Source organism: Adiantum capillus-veneris, chromosome 12 (genome assembly GCF_014529385.1).
Source record: "Adiantum capillus-veneris isolate H3 chromosome 12, ASM1452938v2, whole genome shotgun sequence".
NCBI lineage: Eukaryota > Viridiplantae > Streptophyta > Polypodiopsida > Polypodiales > Pteridaceae > Adiantum > Adiantum capillus-veneris.
In genome coordinates this window covers 31,481,295-31,494,254 of record NC_140942.1, presented here as the reverse complement: position 1 = coordinate 31,494,254, position 12,960 = coordinate 31,481,295, and the positions used below count along the sequence as shown (strand labels likewise).

At 41.0% G+C, this 12,960-nt stretch overlaps 1 protein-coding gene across 3 annotated transcripts; it reads right to left on the bottom strand.

Annotated features, from left to right (window-relative positions):
- Positions 1 to 4,387: 4,387 nt before the first annotated feature.
- On the bottom strand, positions 4,388 to 12,613 carry LOC147445521 (putative histidine kinase 6). 3 transcript variants are annotated; one of them, XM_086525023.1, is made up of 12 exons: positions 11,052 to 12,611; positions 10,429 to 10,665; positions 10,181 to 10,350; positions 9,324 to 9,536; positions 9,052 to 9,238; positions 8,918 to 8,969; positions 7,974 to 8,203; positions 7,713 to 7,811; positions 6,792 to 7,447; positions 5,525 to 6,040; positions 4,829 to 5,055; positions 4,388 to 4,748 (listed from the first exon to the last, which is right to left on the bottom strand). In XM_086525023.1, exons 1-11 carry the CDS (start codon positions 11,514 to 11,516, stop codon positions 4,842 to 4,844), a joined length of 3,039 nt encoding a protein of 1,012 aa, XP_086381149.1. In that variant the 5' UTR covers positions 11,517 to 12,611; the 3' UTR covers positions 4,388 to 4,748; positions 4,829 to 4,841. The 3 variants fall into 3 exon arrangements, with proteins under 3 accessions (XP_086381149.1, XP_086381150.1, XP_086381148.1); XM_086525024.1 differs by having other exon boundaries at positions 4,388 to 5,055; positions 5,525 to 6,037; positions 11,052 to 12,613; XM_086525022.1 differs by having other exon boundaries at positions 4,388 to 5,055.
- Between the last annotated feature and the right edge of the window lie 347 nt (positions 12,614 to 12,960).

The following is a 12,960-nucleotide window of genomic DNA, read 5'->3' as shown; positions in this document are numbered from 1 at the left end:
CCAAAGAGGAATATGCATAGTTTCAATGCCCTACCTCCACGCCCAGAGAATCCTCAACCATGCCACAAGTAAATGAGATGCAACTAGATATCCTCAATTGCAAGCCATCATCATTCCTACACCTGCCTTGGTAAGTAAAATTCTCTATTCCTTTATTTTTATTCATGAAATGTTCTTTACTAAGAGAAGATTAGGATGACCCAAAAAAAACCAAGAAAATGTGATTTGCATCTATGTTTACTAAGTCAAGCATGTGTTTCCTAAGTCATGTTGAAAGGAGTTGTTTCATGAATGTACTTCTTGGTTTAAAGTCAACCCTCTTTGAAAACCATTGAAACGAATTTCTTCAGAGATAATTTTTTGATAGGACATCTTCTTGGAGTTAGCAAGAGGATCCCATGGCTAGCAAAGAATCTATGGCTAGCATCTCTTATACCTTGCGGTTAATATGTATCCCCATTGGTTAGCAAAAATGGACAATTTTGTTGACTTCACAATTAGCAAATAAGAAAATAATTTGGTTGCTCCCCACTAAGCTCGATAGAAAGATATCTACAAGACAACATGAAATGATTAAAGACCTATAAAAAAGAATTCAACTCCAAACCAGCAAATTAACAATGTAGGTACATGACTTACAATGGGATGGGAACGCCCCTGGTGGGATATGATCTTTGAGGTGCATATTGCCCAACATATAGACATGTAGTATATGGTGGTTATGCTGCTTGTTGAGATGATTGCATCCTCTTTTGTAAAGAGTATGAGCATATGTTAGAGTTCCCAAAGTGTGGCGCCAAGCAGTACAGGGAGGATGTTCCAAGCGGACGGTGCATGTCAAGGTCCTCTGACACTTCCCTATTGTAACTAGAATACAGTATATGTTCAAGAGAGAGGCAATTGTGGAGCTAATGACATGGCATTCCTTCATGGGTCCACTGACAACACCTTATGAGTGCTAGTTGACTCAATAGCAATGCATTGAGGCCTAGTGGCTCTCTTCCACAGAAGAGTCACAAAGCATACGGCTAGGCTTGGCAATGGATGGAGTGAACCTGTTAAGGCTTGGAAGCTCGCCTCGGAGCATGTTGCCTATTTCCTTGCTGAACTCTACAACTTTCCACCGTGACCAGCTATCAATAGAAGACGCTCTTGTCTCTAATTGCATTCGGGAAGTATAGCATTGCTAAAAGAAGAGCTACACACCCTTTGAGAGGTTTATGTGGTGGACAAGGAAATCTCATGTGGACAATGCACGACTAGCCAAGCTATGAGAAATGCTCAGGCAAACAACGTGATTTCAAGTAAGAAGCTATTTATGCATGACTTTGAATTTTCAAATGCTAATCCATAATTATTTTTAATTTTACTCAATTAAGGCACATCCATTTTCACCTACTAGGTCATGGTGTGTGACAACCATTAAAGGCAAGCAACTGGAATAAGGTCAGGAGGGAAAGTGGAGGTATGTCACCATGGAGCATGAAGAGGCTCTCACATAGTCCATGGGCTGCCATACTAAGGGTGCATCAGCTGTGATACTAAGGGTGACCTTCTCATAAATCATTCTTGACTCTATGCATATTTTTTAGAATGTGGCAGACTTGTTGTGGTAGACCATGGTTGGCAAAAAAGAGAGCAAGGGCCAAAAAGATCACTTGTAAGAATACAGTTGAATGCCAAAGCTATGGGCCAAAGCAAAGACAAAAGGAGCAGTTTCACTTTCAACTTCACCATGGGAGCTCCACAAAGCTAAAGAGAAACATGCTATGAAAAGTTCAAAACTCCCAAGAGGTATATACATAAAGATATCACTTTCAAGGCATGGTGACCTTGGCGTTCTAAAGTCCCGCAATTGATGCATGACAACCTTAGCATTCTAAGTCACACAATTGGCAACATTCCTATAGTTTGTGTTGCTCATCACTATAAAGGATTTCATTTTTAAAATACCATCTACAAAGTCATCAAATTTGTTAGATGGATAGCTTCAAAGATTATATAAAAAATATACAAAGTTGTCAAACTGGTTAGGTGTATATCTTCATAGAAAATCCACAAGCATTCCAATGAAAAAGCTATTGTAAATTGATTGAGGTCTCCTACACAATACAGGATTTCATACAATCAACCTGACACACACCACATATATCTAATACATATACATACATGTGTGTGTGTGTGTGTGTGTGTGTAAATATTAATCACCTCTAAAATCTCATGGCAAGCTAAGAGACCCTCCTAAACCCCATCCTCATTCTAACCAAATGTCGTGCTTCCAATCCCTGATTAGGATATATCTTGAAGATATCGCTACCTATCTTGGCTTGATCAAAGGATATGCCAACCCCTCGAACCTGCTTGAATCATTGCATCAATAACACCTTTAGCACTAAATGCAATGGGCACAATCTCAAGTGCCCATGGCCACTACACCACACAATAGAAGAGGTTCCAAACACTCCAAATCCTCATTGTACAAAACTCACTCATTGCCACACTCCCTCACACAAATGAACTTAGTAGCCTATGTCACATTTCAAAAATAAAAGCACTCCTAGATTTTTTTTAAAGCTGTTTTTACAACTAGCTAAGTACATAGAACTCATTGCCACATTATGAACAATGTAGCCTATGTCACATTTCAAAAGTAAAAGCACTCCTAGATTAAAATAAAAGCTGCTTTTACATGTAGCTAGGTACACATAACTTTGTGGCAGCAATAATCATGTATTAGGACTAACCCCATCAATTCACAATTTTCTAAATACCTTGCTGCCCACTCTCAACATCGTCTAGCTCCCTAGAGACCTTTCCCTGCATGCAACTCCTTAAACATGTAGCAAGCTATCGAAACTATCCCCCAAGAGAAGAGCACTTGGAAGAGAGCGACTCCAAGATGGGTCCACATTTTTTCTGATTGGAACGCTATATGCATAAGCATTAACTTAAAAATTATACAAATAATACATTTAGCCGTGCTAACTATGATGCAAAAAACAACCAAGGAGAACATATACAAGAAGGTGAAGCTCGGTCTAGCACAAATATGATAGTGTGAGAATGATCCTTTGTTTTCCAAGTGGATTTGGTGGCCTGAGGCATGTGGGATGTTGTCAAAATAAATTAAGTCATTGTATTGTCCATGGGGGCTCTTTCTTAACATACTAGGGTCAATTTGGAGTAGTTTGGATCACCCTAAAGAGCCTTAGAAATGTGGACCCCAAAATCAAACCTCTTTAGCATGTGCATTTGACAAGTGAAAGATGCATCTCTTGTGCTATCTAAGCACCCCTTGTAATCAATCTTTTCAGCTAATCAAGTCATCAATTGAGTCCTCGCTCACTCACTCACTCACTCACTCAGAGTATTTAGTGTTTATTGACATTATATTAGTATGAATACTACTCTCTATAGTCCCCCTTAACCTTCAATGTTCCATCTCTCACATGGCCAACATATATACACAAGACAATGCTTCAGTTAACACCCCCTCTTACAAGAAAAAGGAAGAAAGAAGGATTGCCATCATTGGGTTGCCATGTGGCATTGGACAAGCTTTATCCAGCGGTCCACATTTGCTCCCACAAATTACATGTTATACTTGGGCTTTAATAGGCCAAAAAGTTACATCTCAAGAAATTTTTGCATGTATCAAGTGGATTAGGTCCTCTTGTATGATTATTGGTCTTCACATTTACAAACAATGCTTTTTTCGAACATTCGGCACACAATAAATCCTGCTTACACCAAGAGATTAGTTCATGTACCTACTTGGCCTTGAATTAGTAACATTGAGGTTTTGTACCCCTGGAATATAGGTGTACTTTTCAATACTCTCAATTCAAAAATGAAAAGGCCTAGAAAGGTGATCCAATGATGAGTCAATCTCTCTAAAACTCACTTTTTGGTATCTGGATTTTCTAAGCATGATGCACAATTTCCCCACTTAGAAAATACCACTAACTCTGCTAATGCCACTGTATCTTCCAATACATAGGGAGACCCAGCTCTTAGAAATAGGATGCATGGAGCTGTAAAGACAAATATGACTCTACAAGCTGTCTGGTGGACACCATTTTCAATAGTTGCCAACTTTTGGATGATTTACAAGATCCCAAGGCAAAGTCACCGATGTGCCATATATTATTGCGTTTAATCTTGTACATTCACCATCTATGTATGTATGAATATCGTCGTCCAACTTGGGCTTCCACCGATGTGCCAACTTGGGCTTCCACCGATGTGCCATATATTATTGCGTTTAATCTTGTACATTCTCCATCTATGTATGTATGAATATCGTCGTCCAACTTTTTACCCATCCCCCCTTTTACTGAAGGGAGTCATTAGTTCTCACCTTGGTGTTTTTTCTTGAAATCCTTCATTTTAAAGAAAATGATGCATTCACACAAAAAGTATACAAAATCTAAATTTGCCCCACCTAGGGACCCCCCTACAAAGGGGGAAGTGATTAAAATACATGCAATAGAGATTGCAAGTTTTCCACACCAAAAAGAAGGGCAGGAAAGAGGCCTACTGATCACATATGTAGATCTCATGAAGTAGATCAGCTCAGAAGCTGATCCACATTGAATCACCTGCATCAGGAACGGTATAATGCAACGAAAAAAAATGACCCTTGAGGACACATTCCGTAAATAACGCGCATTGCTGATTGGTACAGCCTTCACTGACTAGAATGATTTCTTTAATAAAAACCCTGTTGAAGCTACTCTGTAGGATCACTGCATAATGAACATGTTAATATGAGCCAACCCACAAGACTCTTTGAGAATCTCAAAGAAAGTAGTCTTCCCAACAGTACCATCATGGTGACTTCAAGTCCTTGTTGATAACACTTGACTCACTGCATTGTAGAGTTGCTCTTCCTCAAATGGCTTGGACACATAACCATCCATTTTGCATCTCACACACTCATCATAAGTTGCTTGAATAACGTCCGCTGTCATTGCTAATATTGGTACATGCCAAACTCTATCAGTATCCTTGGCCAACTCTTCTAGCTTCCGAATGTTACCTGTTGCTTCAAATCTGAACAAAAAGAGGAAGCAAAACCATTTCTAATGAGTTATTGATCTGGTGACATATTACACAAAAGCTCATATAACTCTTGCTTAAAGGTTGTTTGCCCACCCCTGCACTTGTCTACGGGCAGATGCAAGTGCACAACCTTAACATGATTGACAAAATGTTACAACAAAAAGATGGGCATAATGGTGCCCCTTGTGAATGACCAAGACACTCTGTGTGTGTGTGCACGCGCGCGCACGCTCGCGTGCCGTGCACACACACACACACACACTAGTAAATTAATCAAATCGATTTACAACAAAAAAAAAGTGTGTGCACACGCGTGCGTGCATCCATGGGACAGGCAGATGCTTATGCACAGATTTAGAGGTGTGTGTGTGTGTGTGTGTGTGTGTGTGTGCATCCTGTGGCAGATGCTTACGCACACACAGAGAGAGAGAGAGAGAGAGAGAGAGAGAGAGAGAGAGACCCATCCATTTCCGGCATTTGTATGTCCATGAAACATGCGTCGAACTTATGAGGTGGGCCAAGCAGTGCAATAGCAGCCTTGCCACTATCAGCACACTCAACATGTGCGCCATATTTTTTCAACGCGCCAGCAGCCACAATGCGATTGACCCTGTTGTCATCGACCACGAGTATGTTCTTCCCGCACAAAAGGTTCCGAAGGTTGCCAGGTTTTTCACGCTCTTGCCGACTGCTGTCCCCCATCCCAATCACTTGTTGTAAACAAGCAGCAATCATGCTGGCTCTGAGGGGCTTCATGACAATAGTGTCCACATAACCCATGAGCTTGGCTGTCTCACACTCAGTACTGGTCATTGAGGTAGCCATAAGTAAAAACTTAGGAAATGGAACATTCGTCCCACTCCATCTTTCTTTACTTAAGAGAGAGGGAAAGTTCAGACCACTGGAATGTCCCCAAGCATCTTTCTCAACAAGCACAACGTCAACCTTTCCATGCGGAAGGGTATTATCATCTCTACTGTGAAAAAGAAGGCACATAACTACTTTAGCATATAGCTGTATTGGGATTATCTTTTCTAAACACACCTTTTTTGACAACACAAAGCCATCCACAAAGAGACAAAATGATAACCATAGATATTTCTTCACAAAGCAAGAGGAAACAGACAAACATAACAACGATACGTGTCCTTGGGAAAGGCTTTAGCCTATGACCCATTTCCATGAGAAAATTCCCCTATGAGATGGATGAATATGAACCTCCACCATCATGTTGTGCTAGGTGGTGTTCTTGTCCTTTAATCTAGAGAGAGATGAGCATCATGTGAGTGCACTATGAGCCATTATGGAAGTGTGTAGAGTGTGTTAAGAAGAGGAGAACCATGTGTCTATGCCTATGAAAGAAGGCTCTGTAATCTCATTTGACAATGCATAATCAAGAGTTTCATAACACTGAGTAATGTCTCTCTTTTTCTATCTTTATTTTACACACACACACACACACCATGAATGTTACTCTCGCTAATCCACCCTAGCCCCAACACCTATAACTTAGATTGATCAGTAGGGCTCTCCCACCAAGCCCATTCCCCCCCCCCCCCCAAAAAAAAAAAAAAAAAAAAGCATTACCTCTCATGTGATGATGGTCATCTATCAAAGAATTTCCACATTTGACAACTTTAACCAACACAGCACAACTTCAAACACTTCCAATATATTCCTTCTAAACAAAACAAGTAGTAAATTAGTGTAGTCAAAGAGGTACAAACCTGGAGTATCCGTTTGATTCACAAGTCAAATACTCCAATGCAAGATTTGAGTCGGAAATAGTGCTAACCTGCAGACCAAGTCTTTGCAAATGATACCGACTAACCTCTAATCGCACAGCTGCTCCATCAATAATAAGAGCCTTGATGTCCTTAAACTTGGTGAGAAGCGTCCTATCGCTGAGAGAGCACTTATCTTCCTCTAAGCTCACATCACCACCCCTTTTAAGAACTAGGCTACACGAGAATGTCGAGCCCACACCCTCCTGGCTCTCAAAATGCATCTCACCCTTCATTAGTTCAACCAAACACCAACTGATACTAAGTCCAATACCAGTGCCTCCATAAGTTCGTGATGTGGAGCTATCAGCCTGCATAAACGGCATGAAAATCCTCTGTTGTGCTTGCAAAGGAATGCCAACTCCTGTATCCTCCACACTGATGAAAAGTTTTACTTCAGATGATTTTTGTTCCATGCACCATTGCCTCTTGTTAGCAAGCAGAAGATCCCAACTGCTTCGCCTGTTTGCGACTGCATGGCCACTCAAAGTGTTTCTGCTCTTAGCTAGCCTGGGTGTTGCTTCCAAGCTCATCCTCTGAACTGACTCCATTTCTTCCCACAAATGGACACACACAAAAATGTGGCCACTCTCTGTAAACTGCAAATGCAAACAATACCAGAGCAGGGTGAGTAACACAAGAACTCTAGTCAGGCCCTATATACGCAAAATTGTGTTCATCTATCTTCAAGCATCTCTACGGCCAGTTCTTTAAAAGCCTTAAAGATATGACTATAACAACTGTATCATCCTAAAGATTGTTCAAAGAATTACAAACCTTGTAAAGCAGCATGTCTGGCTTTAATAACGGTAGAAAATGCAATAGGAGAGAGTCTTTCTTACTAAGAATAAGATTACTGCTTACTTTTACAGAGTTTCCCACAAGGTTGGTGATTATCTGCCTTATCCTGCCAGGATCCCCAATAAGAGTGGATGGAACTCTTTCTGAAACATAAGCAGCTAGCTGAAATAATTCAAAATGTGATAAGAGTGCAGAAATGATACTTGTCAGAAGAGCAATTTTATCAATGCATGCAAGAAATTTTAGCTAAAATAATTCTAAATACGATAAGAGTGCAGAAATGGTACTCGTCACATGAGAAATTTTAGCAATGCAAGCAATTACCTCGATGCCCTCTCCTCTGGTCTTTCCACAAAACAGAGATAGAACATCATCAAGAATGGCACGAAGGTCAAAAGGCACTGCCTCTAACTCAATGCGGCCTGACTCAATTTTGGCTTGATCTAAGACCTCATTTATTAGGGTCACCAATGCCTTTCCACTTGCTTGTGCAGTTGTTGCGAAATCTTGTTGAGTTGCATCAAGCTGAGTATTGAGAAGCATTTGAAGCATTCCTGAAAGTTCAGATGCAACGTTATTCCCCACTTGAAGACAAAACTATGACCAATGCTCACACACCTCTACATAAGTCGTCGACAGAAACAAAACATACCAACTCAAACAATTGAAAGCAGAATAAGTGCCAATATTAATAAACAAGATGTTTGGTATGGGCTTTGGTCTATTCACCAACTTCTGTGTGAGAGCCCTTCATGAGTACCATCCACAGTCCAGTCCTAACCTATGTGGTAGATAATCATGCGCACTTGATCACATCATGCCACATGAACCCCCACTTTAAGGTTGACACCTTTGTAAGGGCTGATTTGGGGGTTGTACTGCCCTAGATGCTCCCGCCACTCCTATAGTATGGAGCTACCTTATAAAGACTCCTCTAGTTCATTATCAATGAACTTGTAATTTCATTTTTATTTCGCTCCGTGTCCATTAAGTACTTTCCTGATCATCATGAATGCTACTCTAATTTACCCACCATGAACCCTAACACAAAAGACTCTAATATTGAGAAAAAAAACCCTTTCATTAAAATATGTACAGAGCTGTACAAGAAAGGCAAATCTCTCAATCTATTCTCAGCACTATGCATACTATGAATGCTTTTCTGAATAATTTCCCTCCATTGTGCAGATGCAACCCTTACTTTGTTCCACGGGATATAAGCTATTTAAAAAGACAGCCTAATGAGTTAAAAGATGAGGAAAGATTACCAAGCACTCCATTCATTGGAGTTCTGATCTCATGTGATACGGTTGCCAAAAACTGCAGAAAAGGAGCACAACATCAGACTGTGAATAAAACAAATTGAGCACAAAATGTTGCTATTAACATTATTCAATAAAACCTGAGACTTGGCTACGTCAGCTGCTTCTGCTTGAACTTTAAGCTCTTCCATCTTCCGGTAGTCTTCTTCTACTTTCTTGACATGCTTATGAGCATTATAAACCATAGCACAGATAAGGGCAACAAAAGCTAGAACACCCGTTGCGAATCCCAAAGCAAGGGTAGGCTGTGGGACTTTACTGGCTAGCCTATGACAACACATGGGCTCCATCAGACAAAAGCTTAAGCAAAGGAAGAAGTACCATATTTGTCAGCATCTGAATGGTGCATCACCTGCACCGCATCTCGTGTTTCCTGAAGGGGTCCCCAAAATCTAGCGGACTGACATGAAAAAGACCATCATCTCGATCCTCTATTCCGTACATAATGAGTGGCCGTGACATATTAGTTATGTCATACACATTCACCAAAATATCCCCATTTTTGGAAAGCTGCACAAGAAGGTTGTCAACTAAAGATTCAAAATCAAAAGCTCCACCCAAGTACCTGTCAAATGCACAACACAAAGTCTACGGTTGTCACAAAGTCACATTCTTTAGACACAAAATAATCACCATCATATAAAAATGCAAATGTTTTCAATCTTTAATGGAAAGTCTGCAAGTGAAATGTAACTGTAGGTCTTTTTTAGACAACTGTAAGCAGAAACATGAAACCTTTATGAGATATCTACGACAAATTCGATTAGGACTGATGTATAGTGCAACCTATGATAGCAAATGTGAGAGCTTGTGATTTCTCCAGAGTGCACAAAAATCAGAGCATAAGACTTTGCAAAACAAACAATATATATATATATATATCTTTGTCGTCTTCACCTTCCTTTCACACCCTATCTCTTCACTTGAAATCCAGTATACAGAGGTAAAAGCGGGAAGAAAAAGAAAAACTCTTGACAAACAGTGGTCCTGCTATTGCACGGTTGAGTTCCCATTGAAAAGCTAAGTGAGAACAAAAAGCTATGTCAGGGGCACATCCTTACAAAGCAAGTTGCTAATGTTACAAAATCTTACTTTTATGTTGCAAGAGCAACATAAAAGATTCAGATGAGGAACAGACCTCAGAAGCACAAAATCTTACATAACCCCTACTTGCAAGAGCAACATAAAAGATTCAGATGAGGAACAGACCCCACAGCTGCATTGATTTTCTCTTCAGTTGTAGCTTTGGGTTGAACGTCTTCCTTATACACAGCAAATGTCAGCACAACACCAAGATGGTTGGACTTGAGAAGCCTAAAGGGACCCGTTAAAACGCCTTTGCCAGAAGCCCGAGCCCGTAGAATGTTATCACGATCTTCCTGTATGCAATAGAACACTAACGTTAAAAAGTGTGACTATAGTCCACAGTGTGATGGGATGGGGACTTTGTAACATACTTCTCCAGACATCATATCCAGCGAAACAATGTACCCAATGGTCTCTTGCGAGAATATGGTGGGTGCATACTCATCGTGCACTGGGCTTGGTTCTTTTGAATGCATGGTCTTGATAGTCCACCCTTGCTCTTTCTCAAATGCTTCTCTTTCATGATGAAAAACCCTATGTGCGTATGCTACGCCGGTTATCAAAGGTCGCTCAAATGCAGTTCTTGCAGTGTATTCAGCAAAGATGTCCTGTAGACAACAAAAAACACAGTGCTTTGTTTATTTCTCTCCGCTTGATTATGAACTTTATTTCTTTCCTTATATTATGAGAGATTATCATAATTACGGTTAGCACAACTAGATCAATCAACAGATATGATCATTCACATTTGTTGCTATCCCAACTGCATAACCTTAAGAGGCGGTATCCATTAGGTACTTTGCTGTGCCTGTGTCATGGAGCTATTAGGGGCTTGTCAAAATATAACTAAGTAAATGTGCTGAAACCCAGGCTCTTTACTGTTAGAAATGCATATGCATGTATTAGAGTGCAAGGTGGCGAGGGCAACGCTCGTTCATCATCTCATTGAAAAACTAAAACAGAACAATGATAGCATCAAGCACAAAAGTTATACCTGATTCAATGCACTCGGATGCCTTCCAACATAGAAGGTGGATACCAATATTGCTAGCGCATGTACATGATTCATGCTAACTGAAAATTGATGTTGTAGCATCCTGGCACGCTCATCGCACAAGTTCGCCAATACATCCACGAAATGCTGGTAGTTTTGTCGATTAAAAAATTGGTAGACAATCAAGGCCACTCCCACCCCAGCAGCAGCAAGAAACCACACCAAAGTCATCATACTAAAAGTGCCCCAATATTTAGCCCTTGAGGGTAATGACTGCATGTGCTTGAAACTGCATGAACAATCCCACCACCTAGCTCCCAGCTTACGATGGGTCGAGCTTTCAGAGCTATTGTCATTGGCAATTGCTATACGCTTGTGCTGCCGTACAGGTGCACCATTGATCAAATACTTCCTTGTAGGTCTGAATGACTCTTTGCAAGCCCCTGAGGATTCCTTACACATCATTACGCGGAGAGATAAGGGACTATAATGGCACTTACAGGTACATCCGACTATTTCCTCTGAAGGAGGAATAGGCAAAAATCTCCATCAATTAAATGACATGTAGTCACAACTGCAGCTGCCATGCATTGTCTGATTAGTCGATCAATCTCTGAGCAAATGCTGCTTCTTGGGTCAATACGAGTAAGGCTTATATTGCTGAATGGCCCTCACTTGACTGATACGAATGAACCATTGACGTTCAAAACTTCATGGTCATGATAATCGCGCTTTCACAGATGTTAGCTGTTCTGAGGCAACGGCCAAGATGAAAAATGAATCTTTACTCTTGACATCCGACATTGCAGCTAGCTTTTGCATGAGGAATCATGGTAGCTGACAGTGGACGATGTATGCATATATCACTTTGCAAAGTGACTCAGAGATTTCATAATTGCTACAGAACCCTCAGAGTACATAGAAGAGACAGAAAACCCAACGGCAGAAACATGATTGCGATTCACTTGCTTTGAAGCTCAGCAGGTAGAGCTTTTCATGGATGCTTGTCGCATACACTCGTGCCCTGAGGTATAAATTGGGTAAGGTACACGTCTGGTCTTTCGCCCTTCGCATAAACTACAGTTGCATTTCAAGCTCCCCTGTTCTGAAAAATATAAACAGCCACATTTGAGATGAGCTTATTACGCCCATAATCGAGCAGAGAGCCTCTGCTGTTGTGCATTGAGACATTTAGAGGATGTGGGCGTATCTTATATTATCAGTGCACGTGAACGAGAACCGAAAGAGTTAGCTGGTGGATGGTGGGCGAGAGTAGGCCCTGAACTCAAAAGGGCAATGCCTTGCCCACGTGCACCAGGACTACGGAGGGAAGCAGAGAAGACCCCTAGCTTTCTCTCTCGCCCTCCCAGTGCAATTAGCCTAAACTACGAAAAAGCAAAGCAGACTCTTAGCAGAGAGCTAAAAACAAGACGGAACTAGGGCTTCAGCTTGCGAGCAAAACGCAGGAGAAAGCACGCTGCGAGAGAGAGAAAAGAGAGAGAGGGAGAGAGAGAGAGAGAGCATGTGTGTGTGTGTGAGAGAGAGAGAGAGACGGTACAAGCCTGCCGAAACAAGACAATGAGACATTGTTTCGTTTGTATTAAAAATGTACTTATCTGGAAAATGAGCAAATGAAGGAATGATAATGAAGAGGGCCCGGGATTTGGACAGGGCCCAAATCTCCTGCGAGATCCTCTGTGACCTTTTGTCACTTTTTCCGACGTGGCCCTTGCCACGTCACCCTGCACGTGATTTGTCACTTTAAATCTCAACACACTTCTAATAATTTCCAAATCTCAACCTTTGCAAAAAAACAAAATCTGAACACCTCCAATTTTCCAAAAGACGATCTTGTGCTTTTTAGGCAGTGGTCACGCTAGGTATAGTTATCTCTTACTTTTTGGATAAC